Source organism: Dipodomys spectabilis, unplaced genomic scaffold, assembly GCF_019054845.1.
Source record: "Dipodomys spectabilis isolate Male_0828 unplaced genomic scaffold, ASM1905484v1 ptg000131l, whole genome shotgun sequence".
In the NCBI taxonomy this organism is placed as follows: domain Eukaryota; kingdom Metazoa; phylum Chordata; class Mammalia; order Rodentia; family Heteromyidae; genus Dipodomys; species Dipodomys spectabilis.
In genome coordinates, this window is record NW_024870808.1 from 260,458 (window position 1) to 287,083 (window position 26,626).

A 26,626-nucleotide genomic window follows, 5' to 3' on the forward strand; every position below is an offset into this window, starting at 1 on the left:
TCCAACATGTTATTAAATTTCTTGATTATAGCCATTCTAACTAGAGTAAGGTGCAATCGCAATGTTGTCTTTATTTGCATTTCTTTTGTGGCTAGAATAGTTGAGCATTTCTTCATGTGTCTAATGGACATTTTTATTTCCTCTTCAGAGAAGTCTCTCTTTAAGATTTTAGCCCACTTAATTATCGAGCAGTTGTTTCTTTGAAGATTTGCTGTTGGGGGATTAATTTTTTGAGTCCTAAGTACATTTTAGATATAAGACCTTGTCCTTTTTATACCTCGTGAAGATCTTCTCATAGAACGTATGCTTTCTATTGATATTGCTATCTATGACCCTTGCAGAAGCTCTCATGTTTCATGCAATCCCACTTGTCCAACCTTTCTTTGATTTCTTTCTATTGACAATTGTAATATGTTTATTAAATACAGACTGTATGAGCACTTGGAATTTATAATTCCATCTCATCTTGTAATAGTAAATTACTTGTTTCATGAAGAGATGAATTAAGGAATGAATTTCTTAACTGATTTTTCTTTACTCTTTGTTTCTGGCTCTCTATTAAGAAAATTTCGGTATGTGCTAAAAAGCCCTAGTTTATCCTATTCCTTCATATAATGTTTTAATGTTGCCCTCTTTTATTATGACGTCTTTCATCCATTTGGAGTTGATTATTGTGTAGGGTGTTATATATGGATCCAGCTTTAGTTCAACAGGTGTTTAACCAATTTTGCACACACCATTTACTCAAAAGGCTGTCTTTCTTCCATTCTCTTTTTTTTGCTCCCTTGACAAAGATTAGGTGGCTATCGGTCAGGGGGTTCATTTCTGAGTCTTCAGTCCTACTCCATTGGTCCTCAAGTCTGTTCTTGTGCCAGAACCAAGCTGTTCTTATTACTATGGCTTTTTAGTAGCATTTGAAATTTGGAACTGATATTGCTCTAGTGCTGTTCTTTCTGCTAAGAATGGACAAACCTACAGACAGCATTATACTTAATGGTGAGAAGTTAAACCCATTTCTTATAAATTCAGGAATGAGATAAGGATGTCTGTTCTCTCCACTCCTTTTCAACTTAGTATTAGAATGCTAGCTGGGGCAATAAGATAAGATGCAATCTTAAAGGGATCCAAATAGCAAAAGATGAAGTAAAACTCTCCTTCTTTGCAGATGACATGGTCTTGTATATAATGAAACCCATGGACTCCATTCCCAAGTTACTTGAGCTGATCAGAAACTTTGTCAAACTAGCAGAGTATAAAATTAACCCTAAGAAAATAAAGGCTTTCCTGTATTCCAATAACGATAACCAAAACTGAACCCGAACCCTAACCGAACCTGAACCCAAACCCTAAACTGAACCCTAACCCGAATCCTAACCCGAACCCGAACCCTAACCCTAACCCGAACCCGAACCCGTCCCTGAACCTGAACCCGAACCCGAACACGAACACAACTCAAACCCTAACCCGAACCCGAACATGAACACCAACGCGAAACCGAACCCGAACCAAACCCTAACTGAACTCGATCCAGAACCCGACCGGAACCTGAACCCAAACCCGAACCCAACCCAAACACGAACAAGAACTCGAACCTGAACCCGAACACCAACGCGAAACTGAACCGAACCCGAACCCTAACCTGAACCTGAACCCAACCCAAACCCTAACCCCAAACCCAACCCTAACCCGAACCAGAAACCTTATCTGAACTAGAACCCGAACCCTAACCCGAACCCTAACCCAAACCCTAACCCGAATGATAATCCTAAGCCTAACCCTAACATTAACCCTAACCCGAACCCGAACCCGAAACCGAACCCGAACTCGAACCCGAACCCTAAGACAAACCCAACCCAAAACCCAAACCCGAACCAGAACCCGAACCCGAACCCTATCCCGAACCCGAACCCAAACCCGAACCTGAACCCGAACCCGAACCCAAACCCGAACCCTAACCCGAACCCGAACTCGAATCCGAACCCTAACTCAAACCCCAACCTGAACCCGAACCCTAAGCCTAACCCTAACATTAATCCGAACCTGAACCCAAACCCAACCCCGAACGCAAAACCGAACCCAAACCCGATCACCGACCCAAACCCGAACCCGAACCCGAACCCTAACCCAAACCCTAACCCTAACCCTATCCCGAACCCAACCCTGAACCCGAACCCGAAACCTAACCCGAATAAGAAACCAAACCCAAATCTGAAACTGAACCCGAACCCGAACCTGAACGTGAACTTGAACCCGAACTGGAATCCGAACCTGAATCCGAACCCGAACCCTAACCCGAACCCGAACCCGATCCTGATCTCGAACCCAAACCCGAACCCGAACCCCAAGCAAAACCGGAACCCAAAACCGAACCCGAACCCAACCCGAAACCGAACCCGAACTCGAACTCGAACCATAACCCGACCAGAACCCGAACCCTAAGACGAACCCGACCAAAAACCCACACCTGAACCCGAACTGAAATTAAGAAAGCAACCTATTTTTACTAGCCACACAAAAAATAAAATACCTAGGAGTTAACTTAAGAGGTGAAGGTCCTCTATGATGGGAAGTTTAAAAACCTGAAAAAGAAAATTAAAGCAGAGCTATGGAAGTGGGAAACTTCCCATTCTCCTGCATTGGGAGGATTAACATCATGACAATGGCAATACTGCCAAAGGCTATATCCAAATTCAATGTGATACCTACCAATATCCCAATGTCACTCTTCAATAATGTAGAAGAAGCAATCCAAAAATTCGAACAATAAAAGACCCAGAATAGCAAAGAAGTTTATTGTGACAATCATTTTGTATTGCCACCTTGATTCTACAAAGTCATTTATGAATTTTAAATTTCTTCCCTCCCTTTGGATAAAGCTCACAAACACCCTGCCTCTAGCTCCCAGACACTTAACTCTTAGCTCTGGACAATTGTTCCTAGATAATGTGTTACTTAATTGTATTTTGAGTGCATAAAATATGCATATAAAACTAGCATATTTTGATCTTATGAGAAAGCAGCCTTTTTTTCCCCTCTCAAATTTATTTCCTGATAGGCATTTTTATACAGAATCTGTTTTCTTTTTTAAATGAAAGACTGGTAGGAAACTATGTTCATAATCTGGCTCCTTCTCTCGCACCTCAACACCTAAAACACAAATTTCACAAAGCATTTACAAGAAACAATGCAAAAACCAAACATTGGGAATGCTCAGATGCAGAATGTTTTACAAAACCCAGAATAACTCTGCTGTCTGAGGGAGGGGCTGACTGTATAAATTAACAAACAAACCCAAAAGAGCAGCCAGGAGTACCAGACGTGAGTGTCCCTGGCTGCTACTCCATGGACAAAGAGCATGGAAGGGCTCCCTGAGCCTGCTGGAGAGTGCATGGAGGAGTTTCCTTGCCAGCTTGAGTACAAAAAGATGGCTTCACCCGCCTGGATCTGTCTTTCTTGTTTTCTCCCCACAGCAGAGCAGAATTGTCCCCTGCTCTAAGAAGAATAAATATTGTACCAGCCAATCTGCAGAGTGGTTTCTGTTTGGTCTGCACACCTTCTTAGGTAGGCGCCCTCTGCCCCGCGGTGTGTGTGTGCTCCCAGAGTCTGATCCTCAGGGCCCAAGCCCACGGGGCAGGCATGTGTTAGATGTGAGTCAGTGACACTGTCATTCACACAGCAGCTGCCGTTTTGCTGCCCTAGCTGAACAGCAGTTGCACCCTGATCTTCTCCCACAGTCCCAGGCGAGGTGCCCGCAATGGCCCGATATGGGCAGGCTGCCACTAGGATCCTACTTCACCAGACAGACATGCATGCCAGATGAAGTGGCTGCCACCTGAATTATTAATTATTTTATGGAGCAGTATTAAACAAAGTGATACACATTACTATATGATATGTAATGCTATATCCTTGAGTCTCTGTCTCTAGTCCAAAATTATTGAACTTTATACTAGCAAGAATGGATTTTATTGTTTGTATTCATAAGGCCATAATGGAAAACTGAAATAAAAATACAACAAAACTCTTATCCATAAACACCTGATTAAATCTCAGAATTTGAAAAAAAATTGTTTGTAAGTAGTGCAAATGAAATTATACTAGAATAGCAAAATACACACAAAAAACATTACATTAGTTACGTTCAAATGTAAAATAAGTAATTACAGACACAATTCCTACTGGATAAAAAAATATTACAGTAGTTTAAAACGTTGAAGTGATATAGGTCATATATTTTGTTTTTATAAAACTTATTTAAATCTCCAAGCTCTGTTTATCTCAGTGAAGGAAAATGTTAGAAAGTAGAAATTATTTGTGGCACCTCTTGCTTGCAGTACCACGAAGGGGAGTGGCACGTCCTAATGGGATTCCTGAGATGAAAACCACACCCCGCCCAAGTAGACCCATCAGAGGTCCATGTGGTGACCCTAAGGGGGTCCAGGACACCGCATAGCTACTGCAGCAGCTGCAGGACCTTTCCGGTGGGCTGTAGCCAACAAGGTTCCATTAGTGACCAAACCAAGCAACCCAGACTCAGGTGCCAAAGCCAGGGGGGAAGGCAGGACAGACGCCAAGTCCTGGCTACCATCTGTGCAGCCTACAATTCCAAGGCCAAGCCCTTTCTCCTGCTTTGGAGAGCAACAAGGGTAGGGGGTGAGCCCATTGCCTCCAAATGGAGTATCCCTAGAATGGCACTCAGAGCTGGACCCATGTGGGCCAGAAGGGAGACAGAGGAGGCTACACAGCAAAGCAAGAGGGGATTCATTCCCCCGGTGCTGCAGCTGGTGTGCTGCAAGTCCAGGATTCTCTGGCACTGATTGGCATATGAAGGGTTGGCCCTGTATCGAGTCGACAAGGACCAGAAAGTGGAGGTCCACAGAGATGCTGAAGGGGCTCCAGGTTGTTGAGCTGCTGCAGCTGGCACAAGCAAGCTGACAGAGGGGCCAACACATGGCTCCAGTACCCAGACCCCCTTAAAAACTGAGAGGTGAACCAAGGCTTGGCTGCCTGGCCCCAAGGGGGCAGGCTTCATGCCTAGCCTTCCTTTACCCATGGACTGTGCAGTATACAAACATGGTGTCCCCCACCCCGCACTCGTGGGGGCAGGCAGTGACCCCAGAACAGAGTCTCCGTAGGATGGGCCATGCACTCAGGAGCACAGAAGACCAGTACCACCAGCAGAGCTGGAGGAGGAGAGGGCAGCAGTGTCCTCAACTACAGACACATGGCTGCCAGTTCCTGGGTGAAATGGAGCAACTGAGACTGGGAAGTTAGGTGGGAAGGGTGGGCGGGGCTCATCTGGCAATGCTGGGGAGCATGCACACACATCCACTCACTGCACATCCACCGTAAAGGAGTTGGCCACACATCTCAACGGGTGACCTGAGTAGGCACCCACACCCACAGGGACTACAGAAATGGAGTTTCACGTGGTGACTTGGAAAGGGCTCCAGGGCACAGCCTTGGAGCAATGAACAACTGGCAAAAACAAAAACAAAAGAAAAATGAAAAACGTCCAGTAAAACTTTTCAGCAATGATAACCGATTATACCTTAAAAACAGTTTTACTTTCTTCTTGTCCTGTATTTTTGCATGGGGCCCTCTGAATTAACCAGAAATCTTCAGGATTTGTTCATGCATAGTAATACAAATAAATATAGCTTCTATTCTTTTTTAGTTAAGGGAAGTTGCATTTAGTTCTTTCCATTGTTTGATTCATGAAAAAGAATTCCTGAAGTATATCTGTAAAACACCGAACTCAGCATTTCTTCTGAACTCCTCACTGAAGAAAGAGAATAAAATGACTGAGCAACAGGTAACACCCATATTGTCACTGTGCTAGCTGTCTCTCTGATTAGAAAATAATCCTGCCATGCATATGCAGATCGCTTATGCAAAATGTTTTCCAACAACTCTTGGTGTTATATTGCATTTATTTTCCTCTTCCTGCCTTCTTTTCTGCTCCTCTTCTCGAGTCCTGTTTCCCTCTTCCTTCTCTCCTACCTCTACTTTCTCCCTGTCCGATCCTCTTCTCCCTCCTGCTATGCCCTTCCTCCTTTCTTACCCCTTCCTCCTCCTTTCCTTTCCTATTTCTCTTCTACTTCTTTATGGTCCTGGGGGTTGGACACACACTAAGCAGATGCTCTCCTGCTCGCTACAGGCCTCCAGTCTGGACTTCATTTCAATGACACTCTATTTCTTTGGTGCAAAACCAACAAAGTCTTTTGATTCAGGATTTAATTCATTGTACATATTCTAAACCATGAATATGTGCTACTTCATACAGTGTGGCTAATAGGTTTGGATTATGCTTTGGGCTTCAGTTAAACTTATCAGAAATAATGTGTTTTGAAGGCAATCTAATGTGATCCTGTTACTCCCACATTAATGAACTGGTTACTTCATATATTGCACGAGTACTTCCATATTGCTCCCAGTTTAATGAACTGTCATTTTGTGGTAGCACCCACAGTAACACTAACCCAAGGATTGCTGGAGATAAGAAGATTAAGTCCAGACAGGAAAATCCATGAGATATGTATCTCAAAATAACTACTAAAAAGCCAGAAGAAAGCCTGTGGCTATGTGGTTTAGTGCCATATTTCCACAGAATAAGCTAACGACAGGGCCCAGGCCTCATTTGGAGAAGTGTGGTGGGTGCATACACACACACACACACACACACACACACACACACACACACACACACACACACACAATTTCCCAGCAAGAGCAAGTATCTGTTTTCCCAATAACATATCTGAGTTCCAATTTATGTGTTTGGATATTTTTGAAAGTTTTATCATCAACTTACCTAATTTTAATGAATGATACCCTGTTCACTATTATTTAATCCTGGTTGGAAAATATTTTAAGACACATTTTCATGTACAAAATTGTTTTTTCCCCAAATTGTGACTGTCTTGGTTTGTAAGAATGAAAGAATTGTGCCTTTAATTAATTAGTTCATTAATTAGAAAAGTAACCCTAACCCTAGAACCAATTGCCTTTGGATTCTAAAAGCCACAAAAGTACATTAAATTTATACATCCTGTCTTTGATTCAACTCATCTTTCTTAAAATAGTTTCTAGTTTTACTCAATATCGTGCCATTTTTCTAACCCAACATTCAGGCTAACCCTCACATTAATCATACCCTAATTCTCATATTATTAGCAGTTTCCTATTTATATTCATCCTAATTCGATCTTGACTTGTTATTCAAAGATTTACTTTCCGTTTGACCTTAAATTTTCCATTTCCCTAATGCTAACACTAAGCCCAGCTGGAACTGAAACCTAATTCTCAAACCTACTTATAGTCCAAAATTAATATTAAAAATACTCTAGTTTTTATACATTGTAATGAATATTCCAGTTTGCACTCTTTAAATGAGTTTCAATTTGCCCTAATTCCAACAAATTTCCTGACTCTACCTCTGAAGTGATCTTGTTCCCTAACATGAACCATTATATTACTAGTCCTCAAATTCTCTTACCAGGAAAAATACTGTAGTTACCATTAATCCTACTTTTTCCTGAACCACTGTATCCTAAAACAATTTCAGATTTACATATCACCTAGTCCTTTACTTAACGCTAACTCTCAACCTAAACCTGGCTGGAAAACTCTCATTAATCATTACAAGAATGATCACTGAGAAATAAATACAATGATAATGCTCTAGTTATTATTCACGTTCACATTTTTGCTTCTATTTGTTAGTGAAAACTCAATTTTATAGTAAAACTTTCCTATTCATAACACTGATCATAATCAGAACAAAATACTGACCCTGATTTTAATCCAAGTTATATGTCAATACTAACACTAACTAGTTAGTGTTACACTAGTTTTCATTCATCCTAACTTGATTCAAATAAGCCTTCCAAACATAGGTTTCAATTTTTTTCCAATATCTTAGTCATTTTCTAACCCTAAACTTAACCTTAACTGGTATATTGAATATTGCAAGTAGATTCTAATATTAATAGCAATACTCTAGTTCACATTCAGTCTAATTCTTACCAGGCTTATATTAAAATTTACCTTCAATTTGACCCTCATTTTTTTCTCCTTCACTCTAACCCTAACCATGGCTGGAATCCTAACCATATCCTTGCCATTAATCGTACCCCAATTCTAAAATTTATGAAAAATGTTCATTTTGTGCAATCCTAACTGAAATTTCACTGCTTCGAAATAAATTGCATGTTTTCCTAAACCCTACAGATTTTCTCACTCTTATCTCTGAACCTATCTTGTTCCATAAGAGGAATCATTATACCCATTGATCTCAAATCCTGATTTTATGAAATACACTGTACTTCCATTATCCCAGATTTTCCTGAATTCCTAGAACCTAAAAAAGTTCAGCTTTACTTAACATTTAACACATTTTTTTTTCTTTTTGTCGGTCGTGGAGCTTGAACTCTGGGCCTGGGCACTATCCCTGAGTTCTTTAGCTCAAGGTGTGAGCTTGTACCACTTGAGCCACAGCACCACTTTCTGGTTTCCTGGTAGTTAATTGGAGATAAAATTCTCACAGACATTCCTGCCTGGGCTGGCTTTGAACTGGGGTCCTCAGAAATCTGCTTCCTGAGTAGGTAATGAGGCTGACAGAGGGATTACATTTAAATGTGTAAGGTAATGAGTACATTTCTTGTTTATCATTGTTACTACCTTCTTTGTTGTTGTCCAACTATCCCTTCCCTCTCCCATCTCCATCACACTTCTCTCCCCAAACTGTAAAGTTCATTTTCAGTACAGTGTGCTGTGAGTATTATTGTTGCAATAAGTCATCCTGGGTTGAACCCAAATTTGCTATTTCTCTAACCCTAATTCTAATTCTGTCTGTCCTAACCCTAACCATAATAATAATAATAGTTCAATTCAGAAGTTAACAAAAAATACTCGTTTTTGTTCATCCTGTTAATCCTCTGTACATCTTTAATTAAGTTGCAGTTTAACTTAAATCTTCCAAATGAGTTTATATGTGCATATATAAAGATATAATTTTATGTAAAAAACAAGATTTTTGGAGGAAGGAGTAACAAAAAGGAAATAGAGGGAGTATATTAGGGAAAGAGAATAACCAAACAGCCACTTCTGAAAATTAATAACCATTAATAAAATAACTAAAAATAAATAAATGACACACTGCCTTCCAGTGTTCTTGAAGAGAACCATGATATGTCTTGTGAAAGGAATACTTGTTCTAAACTTTGTTCATGCATAATTTATATTGGTATTGGCCAATTATTTAACTTACTGAATAAAAATTTATCAAATAAGATTCCATTACAAAAAATATAAAACAGTTACTTAGTAATTGTTTGAAGTTTAGAAAACATAATAGGCATGAAAAACAATGAACTGTACATCTTGTGTCTTGGATGAGTGATATATTAAACATTGTCTTTTATTCAAATGAATACTTAGCTTTACTTTTCAAAATAAATGCAATTTTATCTCCTTGCTGAACAAGTACTTATCCTGCAATTAAATGTATTAGTATATTCAGATATTCAAAATCTAAATTTTCTATGTTTGTTATGTAGCTCTACATATTCAGAATGACATGATTTTTCTATTCGTAAATGTCTAAACTCTAGGATTTTTGCTTCATCAATATAAATTGTCTCATGAGGTTTTTGTGAAGGCTCCAGTAACCAGTGTGGGATTTTTGCTTCATCAATATAAATTATCTCATGAGGTTTTTGTGAAGGCTCCAGTAAGCAGTGTGGTCAAAAACATTTCCTGAATTCTAAATTTTAAATCTAATCATTTTTAACCTTTGATTATATCAGTTATTGTCTCTTCAGAGCTACTAAAATAAATACTACTTTTTAAACATTTCACTCAAATTGTAAATAATATTAACATAGGTCAAACAGAGATTAATCATTTCAAATTCACCATATTTGATGATCTCAGTTTGAAGAATGTACAGAGTATAAGAATCTTATACTCAATAATATTTTTGGTTAAATTAAATTTTCTATCTAGATTTCTAAATTGGAGATAAATCACATTTTCTTCTTAATTTTTTTATTGTGAAAATATCGTACAGAGGGGTTACAATTATATGGGCAAAATAATAAGTACATTTCTTATCAAGCATTGTTTCCTCTTCTTTTGTTTACCCTTCTCATCCTTACCCACCTCCACACCCTCGCCAGCCAAAGTTGTAAAGTTCTTCTTTCCACATAACGTCTTATCCATCTCATTATTACAATGGGTCCAACGATATCCCTAAAATTATGAAGCAAAAATATTTCCAGGAAATATATTTTTCAATAAAATGTTTCAGTCCTTAGGTAAAGTGCATTATACTTTAATATAAATTTTATCTCAAAATAGAAATTCTGCATCTAATCTAATGTACTTTTTCATGCACAAAATTCTGTGACTTCTAGCCTTTACGTGATTTTAATTATAATTTTATTGTGAAATGATACCTACTTATATTTATTACAAACTTCTGTAATTATACAAATCATGCCTGTACATGCTAATTTACATAATTTAATACTCAAACAAAATTATCTTTTTTCTTGTCTCCCACAGGGAAGGATGAAGTGCTGAAATGTATTAAATGGAAGCACTCTAACAGAGAGTCTATAGGGAATGGAAATTTGCAACTTGAGGATGGGAACATGAGCACTTTCTACTTGGCTGAACAAGAATTTTGTTTCTACATTACTTTCTTGCCATTTAATCACACAGGGAAAACCACAAAATTTGAAGTTCATATGAAGGAATTACATTCCTAAAAGTTGTGGCAACCCTGCTCAAAAGCTCAATCTTATCACAAATTCTTTGGGCTTGCTGGCTGATCTATTTCTCTAAGACATGTTTCATATTATTAAGCATATTAGTAATTCAACAAGAAGTACATGGCAGGAGACTCCTGAAATTACATCTATTTCAGTGTAATATTTAGAAGAGAGGAAAAATATTATATTGATCTCCAATTCCTCCCTTTGGCCTTCAGTATACTAATTAATTGTCAAAACAATCGTGTAAGATGTTAGTTTATTTTCCCAATTTAATTAGAGATTAAGCAAGAGTTTTTTTTGCAGTAAAGTGATGACAGTAGTATCATAGCTCTGATATGAGCACCTCCTCCCTAACAAGTAATGCTCTATGTACTGTAAATATGGGAACCACACTAAATTCTATCTCTGTCTGTCTCTCTTTCTCTCTCTCTACTCACACACACACACACACACACACACACACACACACACACACACACACAAACACATAGAGCTGCCACTCAGACACATCAGAGATCAGTTCCATTCATTTGTAAGTATAGTTGATTGATGTTTGTGCTCCCTTGCTTTTCTTTGCTTCAGGATCTTGCCTGGACCTGTATGTTTCCCTGAATTCAAGTGCCTTGTTCTTAGTATACTGTGTATCTTTATATACTTCAGGCCAATTAAGAGTAACCTGAATACAATATCTTCAAACTTGACATTCAAGTCAAACTCCATGAATTCATACTACTGTTCCAAGATACTAGAATGTATTGCATCTAGAGACAAAAAAACGCCCACCTTTTTATTTTAGAAGGAATTGAAATCATGAAATAGAAGAATATCGATCAGGAACTGACCTAAGTGAATGGGAGTATGTGGGAAAATGTAGAATGCTGTATGTGTGTTATAGATACAGAATAATAGGCTCATTTATTGAAAACTTGTCATCCTATATTGAAAGCTCAATTTAAGCATACAGTTTTTCAGTTACTTTGCTTACCTATCACTTCTGATCACAAATTCTCTTATGAGTATGCATAATATCTTTGAATAAATCACACGATTTTTTGGTACTTAACATCTTACGGAAAGACAGTCTGCTTCTACATTTTTCATTCTATGTGACAAACCCTTATTTTTTTCCCCTTTTTCTGAATAAATGTATTCCTGGAAACAGGATATTGACAGCAAATCTGAGTGTAATCTTCATTTTGTAAACTTCAAATATAATATAAACTTTGTATTGACTAGTCATTTTTTAAAATTAGTGATATTCATGAAAACAATATTTTGATGCCTTTAAGTTAATTGATAATTGCTATGGTAGTTCTTGTGCCTAATTGACTTAACCATTATATTACTCATGCATAAACATTACATTGCACTTTTTTATTTTTATATATAAAATAATCCCCAAGGGTTTACTTTAAAGTGATAGTGATAATAGGGGAGTTGTCTTCATGTTCCAAACTTTATATTTACTTCAGTCAAAGTACTAGAAACACATGATGTTTACTGGAGCAATTTAAAAGCTGAGAAGGCATATCTAAAGAGAATGGGTTTATTGATTAAAACATAGAATAGAGTAAAAAAGTCAGGTTTCTTGCTTGAGACTGCATAAATTTCGTATGAATGTAGCTCAAGATGTGACTCACAGATAAATTCATATTTATATTATTGAGATTTACAACACAATATAAGCAATATAGGTATTTAAGGAATTAGTCATTCAAAACCCTAGATACATAATGGATGAAGAATGCAATTGAAAATAGCAAAGGGAAAACAATTCAACATGCAGCTTTTATGATTTTATAATACTAATATGGAAGTAATGGAGCTTTTCTCTTTCTGAAGAAGAACGTTTAGCCAGTAATTTCAATGTAAGTCATCAACTGTAATGAGTCTAAAGTCTTTTCCTCCAAGAAATCCAAGAGTACTACACTCATCCTCTGAAGAGTAAATAAGTAATTATTTTCAATAGCTTTGCTTAATATTAATTTACTTGTAGTAAATAGGTTTAAATGTCTTCTCTTCCTCTCTATTTAATTACATCCATTTCTGTCTTTTTCTGTTTCTTCTTACAAGGCTGAAATCACTATTTCAAAGTAGTCTAAGCAGGAAAACAAAATAACCTGATACAACAATCACAAATCCTAAATTATGTGAAAAAATCCAAAATATAAACAATAAATCTGAGGAAGAGGAAAAACAATGACAGAATAACAACAGAAAATTATCCTAGCAATCTCTAATGAAACAGAGATTTAGAGTCCTAGCAGGTACTCCACATCTAGAGGGTCACATCAAATCAGCTATAATTATAGATATGCAGCTATAAATATAGACATAATTATAGACATACATTTCATAAGAAGATTTTATTCTGTCTTCACAAGAAAACAGAAATCTATGAAAAGGTGCCAGCCAGTAACACATTGGGCAGCACATTCAAAACCACATGTGCAGTGTGGAAATAAAAGGGCAACATGGAAAAAAGCAGGAACAGAAGTATACACCAGAGAGAGCCACATCCATACACATAGACAATTCACCATACCACTGAACAGTCCATATGGTCACTGGAACCACAAATATTAACATCACAAAATCTCAACACAACTGATTTCTATTCCTTAATGGACTCGACAAAAACGCAATTCCAGAAAAACAAATCACAAGAGACAACCAAACCAAGACCCTGAAAATCAACCAAGAACATAGATAGTCACCTATTAATATCATAGATCCCCCAAAAGAAACCCTCCAAATGGACAAAACAAATAAGAAAAATACAAGAAAAGTGATGTCAAAGTAGTATAATTCACACAGTAAATAACCAGGCATTAGAACAGACAATCAAGGATGTAGAAAATAGTTATCAAAATGTATTACAGATACTGCAGAAAAATGTGATTAATGGAAAGATAGAAAACTTCTAGAAGGAAATTGTGAACAAGATGAGACCAACCAGTCATTAGCAAAATAATTCATGGAGACTTCAAACAGAAAGATAAATAAATTCTGAGAAGGCAAGGGAGTCCAAGAAAAAATGGATGCCTAGCTAAAAGATATGAGAGAAGACACAGCCAAGAAAACAAGCCTTACATCTCCCTTAACCAAAGAAAAAATGTACAGAAAGCCCATACAAGACCTAAAACAAAGCTTTAATAAAGAGACAGAATCCCTAAAAAAATGACCAATTAGAAGGCAGGGAAATCAAAAACAAAGTAGAAAGTCTCCACAGCAAATTGATGACATAGAAGATAATCTCAGGGTCAAAGACAGAATAGATATAATAAGAAAGAGGAAATAATCATTTAGAACAAATCCAAGAAATAAGAAATGATCTTGCCAGAACTTCAAGACTCAGTTAAAGGATCATATTTCGGGGAGATAGGTATCAAGGAGGAGAAGAGCAAGAAACTAAATGGATGGGAAGAATATTGCAGAATTCTAGCAGAGAACATTTCAAACATCCAGCGAGATAGGCTCATTCAGAAAAGAGAAGCCTGTAGAAACCAAACAGAATTCTAGAACTGAACAATCCACCATGACATCATAATCCTTTTGAGGATTATTAAAGATCGAGGAAAGGATTCTTAAAGATGCCATAGAGAAAAGATTGATTATTTATAAAGGATATACAGTCAGAATAAATACAAATTTCTTAGCTGATATGGTAAAAAGGAAAGCCTGGCATTTTATATGACAAACATTAAAGGTAAACAACTACCAACCATGAATATAGTCCCAAGCCAAACTCTCTTTTACATTTAAAGGATATATAAACATATTTCATGACAAAGAAAACTTGACACAACAAATTATCAGGATAGAATATAATCAAATATATCCTACATACAGAAGATCAAGAAGAAGAGAACTGGTTATATAATATGCTCCCTACCAGAGAACAAGGTAAATATGTTAAGAGTAGACGAGGCACAGCTCCTAACAACAGGTGTATAACATAACAGAACTTATCAGATATTTCTGTCTGAACTCTCCATATCAATGGACTTAAATTTGCAAATAGAAGACATAGATTAGATAATAGTATCAAAAACCAAGATGCATGCATCTAGTATCTATGAGAGACACATTATCAAACACATTCTATGAAGCTAGAAGTAGACTCCTCCTCAAATCACATAAAGACTCACCAAAGAAAGAGAACTATGAACTCAACTCTTTGATAAGCATTAATGCAGAACTTCTTAATAAAATTCTCACTAACCAATTTCAGCAACTAACAAAAAAATCATATGTTATGATCAAATAGGATTCAACTTGGATAAAAGTGGATTTAATATTCTTGTGAATAAACATAATACAAACTATCAGCAGAAGCGGGGACAAGAAACACATGATCGTCTATAGGGATGTGGAAATAGCTTTTTTTTTTTTTTTTTTTTTTTTTTACAAAATGTATACTTCTTTATTTATATAAATAGGGCTTTAAAATAATACTATTCAAAAGAAATCTGCATTTTTACATTCACCATCAGTTAGTTCCTGACCGGAAAGGCTGTGCATGATGATACACAGCAGGGACCTCAATGCATGACAACAGGATCTCAGGAAAGCACCATTCATTTGAGAAGTAGTAGGCAGGTTCTGACAGTCCTGTTGCACTGCTACCAATGGGAAGTCTTAAACTTCTTCCTCCACCAAGTCTTCTTCAAATTCCCCCTGTTCATCAGCAGTGGCATCTTGGCACTGCTGGTACTCGGACACCAGGTCGTTGATATTGCTCTCAGCCTCAGTGAACTCCATCTCATCCATGCCTTCTCCCGTGTACCAGTGCAAGAATGCCTTGCGCCGGAACATGGCACTGAACTGCTCTGAGGTGCGCTTGAAGGGTTCTTGGATGGCTGTGTTGTTGCCGATGAAGGTGGCCGACATCGTAAGGCCACGCGGGGGGATGTCACATACAGCTGTCTTCACATTGTTGGGAATCCAGTCTGCAAAGTAGCTGCTGTTCTTGTTCTGCATGTTGAGCATCTGCTCATCCACCTCCTTCATGGACATGCGGCCGCGGAAGATGGCAGCTGCTGTCAGGTAACGACCATGGCGGGGATCACAGGCGACCATCATGTTCTTGGCATCAAACATCTGCTGGGTGAGCTGGGGCACAGAGAGAACATGGTACTGCTGGCTGGCCCGGCTGGTCAAGGGTGCAAAGCCAGGCATGAAGAAGTGTAGGCGGGGGAAGGGCACCATATTCACGGCCAGCTTGCGCAGATCTGCATTCAGCTGGCCGGGGAAGCGCAGGCAGGTGGTGACTCCACTCATGGTGGCAGACACCAGGTGGTTCAGGTCTCCATAGGTGGGTGTGGGCAGCTTCAGGGTGCGGAAGCAGATGTCATACAGGGCCTCATTGTCGATGCAGAAAGTTTCATCTGCATTTTCCACCAACTGGTGGATAGACAAGATGGCATTGTAAGGTTCTACCACGGTGTCTGAAACCTTGGGGGAGGGCATGATGCTGAAGGTGTTCATGATGCGGTCTGGATACTCCTCTCGGATCTTGTTGAGAATCAGGGTGCCCATGCCTGATCCAGTGCCACCTCCCAGGGAGTGAGCCAGCTGGAAACCCTGGAGACAGTCACACCTTTCTGACTCCCGTCGTACCACATCCAGCACCGATTCTAACAGCTCGGCTCCCTCCGTGTAGTGGCCTTTTGCCCAGTTATTGCCTGCCCCGCTCTGGCCAAATATGAAGTTGTCTGGCCTAAAGCTCTGGCCAAATGGTCCCGATCTTACTGAGTCTAAGGTGCCAGGCTCTAGGTCCACCATGATGGCCCGAGGAACATATTTGTTGCCAGCTGCCTCATTGTAATACACCTCGATTCTCTGCAGCTGTAAATGGCTGTCCCCATAGTAGTTGCCAGTGCAGTCAATATTGTGCTCATCGCTTAGCATTTCCCAAAACTTTGCACCAATCTGGTTGCCACACTGGCCTGCCTGTATGTACACAATCTCCCTCATGGTGCAGGGCTGCAGAACAGATGGATGTGTGTCTTCAGCAGTGGTGCCCACAGAGGCAAACAGGTAGAGCTGGGAAGCAGGAATCTCTTTTTTTTTTTTTTTTTTTTTTTAAACCATATAACTTTTGCACTCGTGTGTGTGGCTTACTCTATCTAGCATAATGCCTTCAACATTCGTCCATGTTGTAGTCTGTTTAAATAACATTCTATTACATGTATATATCACATGCTGCTCACCTTATTTTAAGTTATTGGATACTTCAGTGATTAAATAGATTACACAAATCACTTAAAAAATGTAGATTATCTGGGCATCAGCTGTCATCTTAGCTACTGAAAAAGCTGAGATCTGAGCATCAGGGTTTTTTTTTTTTTTTTTTTATTTCAAGTGATCTTTAATATGGTAAATTATAGATTATCTTTTTTTTTTTTTTTTTTTTTGTTTTCCCCCTACCATCCCCTCCCTCCCACCCTTCCCCGAGGTTCTTTTTTTTTTTTGATTGTGATTAAATGATTACATAATTTCAAAGTCACAAGTTCATTCTAACTTCCCTGGAGCAAATTGTCTACCACAGTCTGTAATATATAACTTTTAATATATAGCTTTTAACAAGCTCCAATACCGCTTTATGATTAAAAGGTCTGAGAAGCTAGGAATGCATGAAACATTCCTCAATATAATACTGAGTATATATATGACACAGATAATTAACATTTACCTCACGGTGGAAACCTGAAGACATTAACATCAGGAATGAGACAAGAATGTCCACTCTCTCTACTACTCTTCAATAGGGTAGTCAAATTTCTTGCAAGAACAATAGACAAGAGAAAAACATAAAGCAGATCCAAATATGGAAGAAGTAAAACTATCCCTTTTTACAGATGAAATGACCCTGTATTTAAAGACCCTGTGGCTTCCTCTCTCAAGTTAGTACAGGTGATGCTAAGCTTCAGCAATGTAGCAGTGTATAAAAACCACAAGAATCAGTAGTTTTTCTGTTACCAACAATGGGAAGATCCATGCTGAAATCCGAAATACAACCTCATATGTATTAGCCTCAGAAACAAATCAAATCTAAACAAAACAAAACAACAAAACTAGGAATTAATGAATTTAACTAAAATTGTGAAGGACCTATATGTGAAAACTTTAAAAATATAAAAAGGGAAATTGAAGGAGATTTAAGGAAATAGAATGTCTTTCAATGTTCCTTGTTAGAAGAATTAACATTTTTAAAATTGCAATACTTCCCCCAAACAATTGGCAGTGCAATACTCATCAAAATCCCAACAAAATTCTTCAGTGCAGTAGAGAAAGCAGTCCAACTTTAATATGGAATTACAAAATTACAGATGATGCAGAATGCTTAGAAATGAATTCATGGGCCTATAGTCATCTTACACACACACACACACACACACACACACACACACACAATGGGATTATATTCACCCATCAGAAAGATGACTTTTCACCAGTGGTAACGAAAATGAAAGGTTTGGGAAAATTATATTAAGAGAAAAAAGAAAGGAATGCAGACACAGAGCAGTATAGGTTTCAGGGATTCATTCATTTATTGAAACTAGAAGGTGCATACAAATCTATAAATAAACCTCGTCCCAGTTAATATGGCCATTACCAAGAAAACTAACAATAGCAAATGCTGGCCAATTGGGAACTCTATTACACTGTTGGTGGGAAATTAAACTGGTTCAACTATTGTGGAATGCAGTATGGAGTTTCCTGAAAAGACTAAACCTATATCTCCTTTAAGACCCAGTAATTTCTCACATGGGCAGTAATCCAATCAATACCAAACAGTCTCACATGAAAGCTATCAGTATATCCATGTTCAGGGCCCAGGCCCAGAATTGAAGGACTGGAAAAAATTTACCACTGCAGGTATTTGTTTCTGCAAATATGAACCGTTTGATATAAGATACCAAATCAATCTATTTCCAGGAGCTAGTTTAGGACTTAAAGGTAGTAGGTGATAAAATGGCTCTTCGTTGAATGTTAGGACAAGATGTGGGCAGTCCATGAAATGGGGATTTGTTCTTATTGTTCGAGGTGCTTGAAGTCTGGACTTGGGCACTGTCCCTGAGCTCTTCAACTCAAGGTGAGTGCTCTACCTCTTGAGAGACAGTGCCTCTTCTGGTTTTCTGGGGGTTAAATAGAAATAAGAGTCTCATGGACTTTCTTGCCGAGGCTGTCTTTCAATTAAAGTCCTCAGATCTCAGCTTCCTGAGTAGCTAGGATTACAGCTGTGAGCCACTGGCACCAGGAAAAAATGAGGAATTTTTAGAAAAGAAAATCGCCCTGCCCTTTTCACCTGTGTCTAAACCTCAGATATTACTATTAAAACACTTCACCTTTAACGCATTTCATCAGACATTTGTAAATTTTCTCTTTTCCTTCATGTGGGAATACTGCAGTCAATATCAACTCAGCTGGGGGACTGGATCAATTGTATGGTAATTGCTAGCACCTAATTTAAGAACTTTTACATCAAAATAAATAAAACCCTCATTTGGAATTATTGTGTTTTCTTTTTATTACAAGTCTGTGCTGGATTACTTCCTAATGTGATATTGGACCTCCTAAGAAAATGATGACATTTTCTTTCTCTTCAGCCTTCTCCCACATATGTTCAAATATTTAAGAATTCAAAGATTTGCATTGATAATTGATTAAGCTGACTTCTAAGAAAATGTGCATTTCTGGAATTTGGTCGGCTGTCTTGTTCTTACATGCAAAGGCTTTCTATGATTTATTTGTTCTACAAGGAATTCTACTTTCCAATCTTTGTGTGACCAATTTTAGTGTCTCTGATCAGTTTTTCTGACTCTCTCTCTGGAGTCTCATTTGAGTTTGCCTCATAAAAAATATTTTAGTTATCAGCTAAATGACTCTCAGCTTCTGTTTTTTGCCTGACTTCATTTAGGCTGTGATGGCAACCTTGCCTGGCTGTGCTTACTGGAGTGTTTTTTGTGTGTTTGTTAGTGTGTGTGTGTGTGTGTGTGTGTGTGTGTGTGTGTGTGTGTTTATGTGTGTGTGTGTGTTGTTTAGAAGTCTAGGATTACTATTCAAGGTAGTAGTTTCTCTTGGCCCCTATGATCCCCTGGCCTAGAGTCAATGGGTTTTTCTAAAGATACAAAGAACAGGTTACTAAATTCCTGTTTTAATTGTCCCACAATGAGGGAATCAGGCATCCTTGCAAAGCCATCAATAATGCTTTGTAACCACTTACAGAAGTTGTCTATCAAGATGGCTTTCCAAGGTTGACTGTGAAAATTGTTCATTTCCAAGTAGGCACCATAAAGCACATCAAATTCCTAGGATCAAACTTTTGGAAGGAAGGTTCCCCTTCCTTCCTTCTCTTATGATAGATCAAACCATAATGTTATTCAGTTGTGGAGCCTGGAGCACATTTTCTCAAGAATATTCTGTAGTGTAAAAAAGGACCAACTTTCAAATTAAAGGTGAAAATACTTGTCTACAACAGATTGATTTATCTTGCTTATATCTGTTGTTATTTTCATTACTTCAAACACATGGATATTTTATATTCGTATTAGACAAGTGGCAAAGGATTAATGGAATAAGCATTCAGTTTACTTTCATACATCCAATATAATACACTTAGCCTGTCATGGAAAATTAACTACAAGTATAGAAAAAAATGTCAAGAATATAAAATAAGCCTCAAGATAAGGTCAGGAAGATGGCGGAAGAGGAGCTGGAGGCTAAACAAGCTCTAGCATAAAAAGCAGTTTTAGTGTTCCAGTGAACAGTACTAGGCCAGAGAATTACATCAAGTGTGCCATCACAGGACAGAGAGTTTGGCCAGAGAAGGAAAATCAAGCCAAAGAGACACATCTGAGCACTTGCCAGGAACTGTGGCAGCGGCAGCAGCGGTGGCGCCCGTAGCCATCATACCTGCAACACAGAGGGTCTGGGACAAAGGCACCAGATGCAGCGGGCAAGCTGTTTCTACTCAACACCAGCAAGAACTGACAAGGAGCAGATATCTTCACACTGCAGATCGCACACCAGAGACGACCCAGGAACCAAGACTCCGGCGGCATGAGTAGAAGCCTGACATCCTCACTCCTTCTCAGGGATCAGAGGAGGGAAGGCATTCATCCCCCACCCCACTACTGGAGATCTCCATCTTTGATACTGACAAAGGATTGGCTGAACTGCCAGTTCCAATTCAGGCTTTGGGAGAAAACAAGACAGCTATTTGGCAGGTCACAGGAACCTGCCCAGATCTGCCAGGTTCAACTCCACCTAAGAAAAAGTCACCCACCCCAGGCAGTGGAAATCTGCCCCCTGGGAGTGGCTTTCTTCACTGGGTAAACAGAGCCAGAGGCTGCCCCTCCCTACAGCAGCCTAGACAGTCAATTGAAATTCAGTAAACATAAACTCTGAGAAAGGCTCCAGGCTGTGCTCTGAGAGTGTCTCAGAAACTAGCCCCTCAGGAAAAAGCTACTGTTTGCTGAAAGGCCTCAGCTCAACCCAGAACCTAGCCTCATCAAAGCATCTCCAAACAAGAGAAAACAGACATCTCCCTCTTTTGCGATACTCAAAACAGATCCCTCTCCCACTGAACTAGCCTGAGAGGACGATCACAAAATCCTGGGTAAAGCAGAGCATTTTTCGGCTTTCCCAAACAAACTGCCTTAAGTAACCAATCAAGCCACAGGAAAAGCAAAAACCACAAGCAGACCAGGGACTCCACCAAGAGGCTGGTTACAGACACAAGGGAAATACAGAATCTTCCCATCTCCCAGCTGACAAAAAAAAAAAAATCAAAGAACTTTCTTTTTGTTTTTGTACCTTATTTTTATTATTTTTAAAATTTTTGTTTTTATTGTTTATTGTCTTCTTTCTCATATAATTTTTATTTTAGGTGAATATGTGTGTGTGCTTATTTTTTAATCTCTACTGAACTTTTTGATCCTCTTCTTTCTTTCTTCCTTTCTTTCTTCCTTCCTTTCTTTCTTTCTTTCTTTCTTTCTTTCTTTCTTTCTTTCTTTCTTTTCTCATTCTTTTCACTTCTTCTCTTTCATTCTTTTCTGGATGACTTAATTGCTGTTCTGCTCAACATCAAATATACCCGTCGTCGATTATTAGATCTTATTCTCCATTGTGTACACACTTAATTCAGAAATTTATTACTCAATTCAAAGCTTCTTAGAGTTAAATTCTTTAATAGCAGTATTACCTCTTTATACCCAGATATTTTAAAACATTTTATTTTTCTAGTTTTTCATGTCTCCTTTCTATGCCTTCCCTCCTTTCATCCCATACCCATTCTTCTCTGAATACTACTTCTTCAAACTTGCAGTTTTTAAGGGTTCCATTTTTTAATATTAAATTTTTGTTTTTTCATTTTTTCTTGTGTCTTTTTTCTTTCTTCTTTTTTTCTTAGTCTTTTTTCTCTCGCTGCTATCATTCTGTCCAATCAATTTCCCTCTTTGAGATGAGGACAAGGTTAATTCCGCTCTCCCTCACCTTCCCACATCCCTCTAATTCTATTGTTCCCCACATTTTCCCTAAACCTAATAATTTCTGGTTGCCAAATTCTCCTTTGCTGTTCTTAGGCCATTAAGACATAGTTGTTTGATGTTCAATAGATTGTATCTCTTGAACCAGATTGTATCTGCAGAATTTTGACTGTGCAACTACGGACTTTGGTTGATGCTTACCTTAAAATAGTGTTCTAGCACAAAACTGGTGTTATTCTCATCCCAAATGCGCAGAACAAGCCGGAAAAACACAAGAAAAATGGCAAGCCCGGGGTTCTCAACTCCCATTCGTGACAATCAGAGGAGAGAAGAGATAATGAATAAAGCAGAGGAGAGTTCCCATAAAGCTCTACAAACAATACAGGTAAACAGAGTAAATGAAAAGATTTAAAACCTGCAAAAATCTCAGTGTGAGCATGATAGGGAGAGAGAGGAGGCAAACCAAAGATCAATACAGGAGACTCATTAGCTTGAGGAAGCTACTTAAAGATTGATACAGGAATTTCGTGAGCAGATTGAGAACACTCAAAGAGAAATGAAGGAATTGTGTGAGCAGGTTCAGATCAGTCAAAGAGATAGACAGGAATTGTGTGAGCAGGTTGAGGTCAGTCAAACAGATAGATAGCAATTACGTGATCTGGCTGAGAATAGACAAAGAGAAAGTCAGGAATGTCATGAACAGGCTGAGAACACTCAAAGAGAAATTCAGGAAATGTGTAAACGTGGGGATGCTAATCAAAGAGAAACACCGGAACTGAGAGATCGGGATGATAAAGGACAGAAATCAATGGAGGCATTCATGGAATACAGAAACAGAGAGCTGAAAGAAATCAGGGAGACAGCAAAGGGAATGCTCAGTGGAGAACAACAGAAGGAATGGGAGTCCTAGGAAACCATAACCAATCAAATAAGTGATTTGAGAATAAACACTGAACACCAAATTAAGGAAGTAAAGAATTTCTTACAAGATCTAGAACAAAGTTCCAACAAAGAATTTGTAGTCATCAAAGTCGACCAATTAGAAATAAAAAACAAAGTAGAAAGACTTGACAGTAGGTTAGACCATGCAGAAGATCGAATCTCAGGGATTGAATACAGCCTAGATATTATAGAAAAAGAACATAAAACCATCCAAGACAAATCCAAGAAATATGATATACCTATTCAATTCTATTTGGAAAACACCATCAGAAGGCCTAATCTGAGGATAATGGGTGTAGAGGAACAACTGGAGACGGAAGTTAATGGTCTAGGAAATTTGTTTAGCAAGATCCTAGCAGAGAACTTCCCAAACATGCAAAAAGACAGTGCTATTCAAATACAAGAAGCTTTTAGAACTACAAATAGACCAGACCAGAACAGGACATCCTACTGTCAAATTATTATCCTCACAGGATCAAATCAGAACAAGAAAAAAATCTTTAAGCTGCCAAGGAGAAAAGATCAATAACCTATAAAGGGAAACCAATTAGAATCACCTCAGATTTCTCAGAAGAGACAATTAAAGCAAGAAAAGCCTGGAATGATGTATGCCATGCCCTAAAGACAAGCAACTACCAACCAAGAATACTGTACCCAGATAAACTCTCCTTCATAACCAAAGGTAAAATAAAAAACTTCCATAGCAAAGAAAAATTGAAACAATATATCTCCACCAAACCAGCTCTACAAAGATACCTAAAGATGTCCTACACATAGAAAACCTACAAGACCACAATAAACACCAAGAAACCACACCCAAACTGAGAATCCAAGAACCATAGGAAGAACCCAGTTGTGGCAGCCCCAAAGAAAGTGAATAAAATTGCAGGAACTCCCAAATACCTCTAAGTCCTATCTCTTAACATTAATGGGCTTAACTCTCCAATTAAGTGACATAGACTGTCTAGTTGGATTAAAAAGGAACATCCTTCTACCTATTCCCTTCAGGAATCCCACCTTGTCCATAAAAACAACACATTTTGAATGTGAAAGGCTGGAACAAAATCTATCAAGCAAACGGCCCCCATAAACAGGCAGAAATTGCAGTACTAATATCAGATAAAATAGACTTCAAATTAAAATTAGTTAGAAGAGATAAAGAAGGTCTCTCAATACTAATTAAGGGATCTCTACTTCAGGAGGTTATTACAATTCTGAATCTCTATTCGCGAAACAATGGAGCATCCAAATTTATCCAAGAAACACTACTTTCTCTCAAATCTCATATAGATCCAAATACATTAATTGTTGGGGGCTTTAATACACCACTATACCCACTAGATAGATCAACTTGGCAAAAACTCAACAGAAAGACCGCAGATATAAACAACTGCAGAGATCAACAAGATTTAACAGACACCTACCGAATATTTCACCCAGCAGCATCAGAATACATGTTTTTCTCAGTAGCACATGGAACATTTTCCAAAATAGACTACATTTTAGGTCACAAAGCAAACTTTTCCAAATTCAGGAACACTGAAGTAAAACCTTGCATTCTCTCAGATCACAAGGGAAAAAAATCAGAACTCAACACCAAAAGCCACCAAAGAAAGTCCTGTAACATATGGAGGCTGAACAACACACTGTTGAACCACTAGTTGGTCATCGAAGAGATTAGAAACAAAATTCATGTGTTCAAGGTATTCAACAAAAATGAGCACACAAAATACTAGCTCCTCTGGGACATAGCAAAGGCAGTATTCAGAGGTAAGTTTATATCTTTGAGTTCTTACATCAACAAATTGGATAGATCTGAAACTAACAATTTAATGAGACAGCTGAGGCTCCTTGAAAAATAGCAAGATAAACCCCAATACAGTAGATGGAAGGAAATAATTAAAATTAAATCAGAATTAAATGAATTACAATAAAAAATAGAAAGAATCAACAAAACAGAGTTGGTTCTTCGAAAAAAATAACAAAATATACAGACCCCCCAGCAAATTTTATCAGAAAAAGAAGAGAACACAGCAAAGGCAGTACTCAGAGGCAAGTTTATATCTTTTGAGTTCTTCCATCAACAAATTCGATAGATCTGAAACTAAAAATTTAATGAGACAGCTGAGCCTCCTTGAAAGAGCAGCAAGATAAACCCCAATCTAGTAGATGGAAAGAAATAATTAAAATTAAATCAGAATTAAATGAATTAGAATAAAAAAATAGAAAGAATCAACAAAACAAAGAGTTGATTCTTCGAAAAAATCAACAAAATAGACAGACCCCCCCCCCAGCAAATCTTATCAGAAAAAGAAGACAACACACCCAACTAAATGAACTCAGAGATGAGAATGGCAATATCACCACAGAAACAAACAAATTTCAGAACATTATAAGGGCATACTTCTCAAACCTTTATGTTAATATGTTTGATAACTTGGCAGAAATGGACCTTTTCCTAGCAAATATCGACATGCCAAAACTACATCAAGACGAGTTAAAACATCTTAACTAGCACATATCAAGCGTTGAAATAGAAACAGCAATAAGAAACCTCCCAGCTAAGAAAAGCCCAGGAGCAGATGGTTTTACAGCAGAGTTCTACAAGGCCTTCAAAGCCGAAATCACACCAATGCTCCTTCAAATTTTTCATGGAATTGAAAGAGAAAATTCACTACCAAATTCATCCTATGAAGCTATAATAACCCTCATCCCAAAATCAGGCAGGGACTCATCAAAGAAAGAGAATTATAGACCCATTTATTTGATGAACATTGATGCAAAACTTCTCAAAAAAATTTTGGCCTATTGACTTCAACAATTCATCAAAAAAAATCATACGCCACAATCTAAGAGGATTCATTTCAGGGATGCAATGCTGGTTCAATATACGCAAATCAAATAACATAATTCTTCACATCAACAGGAGCAAGAATAAGAAACACATGGTTATCTCAATAGATGTAGAGAAAACATTTGACAAGATCCAACACCCCTTTAGGATGAAGGTTCTGCAAAGACTAGGAATCCAGGGAACCTTCCTCAATACAATAAAGGCTGTATATTCAAACCTCAAGCCAGTATTATGCTCAATGTTGAAACATTAAAGCCATGTCCTCTAAACTCAGGAACGAGACAAGGATGCCCACTCACTCCATTGCTCTTCAATCTAGTATTGGAATGCCTAACTACAGCAATAATAACAGGTGTGAACATCAAGGGGTTCCAAATAGGGAAAGAGGAAGTAAATCTTTCCCTCTTTGCAGATGACATGATCTTGAATTTAAAAAATCCCGTGGACTCTGCTCCGAAATTCTTCAAGGTGATTCAAAACTTTGGCAAAGTAGCAGGGTATAAAATTAAACCCCCAAAATCAATGGCTTTTCTGTAAGCCAACAATGAGAAAAG

The 26,626-nt window shown here is 38.1% G+C and overlaps 1 protein-coding gene across 4 annotated transcripts; it reads right to left on the reverse strand.

Moving 5' to 3' along the window:
- Positions 1 to 8,038: 8,038 nt before the first annotated feature.
- Positions 8,039 to 16,760, reverse strand: LOC122116339 (tubulin beta chain-like). 4 transcript variants are annotated; one of them, XM_042690002.1, is made up of 2 exons: positions 15,441 to 16,760; positions 8,039 to 8,062 (listed from the first exon to the last, which is right to left on the reverse strand). In XM_042690002.1, the coding sequence occupies exons 1-2, from the start codon at positions 16,758 to 16,760 to the stop codon at positions 8,039 to 8,041; spliced, it is 1,344 nt and encodes a 447-aa protein (XP_042545936.1). The 4 variants fall into 4 exon arrangements, with proteins under 4 accessions (XP_042545936.1, XP_042545938.1, XP_042545937.1 ...); XM_042690004.1 differs by lacking the exon at positions 8,039 to 8,062 and having other exon boundaries at positions 15,423 to 16,597; positions 16,712 to 16,760; XM_042690003.1 differs by lacking the exon at positions 8,039 to 8,062 and having other exon boundaries at positions 15,423 to 16,478; positions 16,584 to 16,760.
- Positions 16,761 to 26,626: the final 9,866 nt, after the last annotated feature.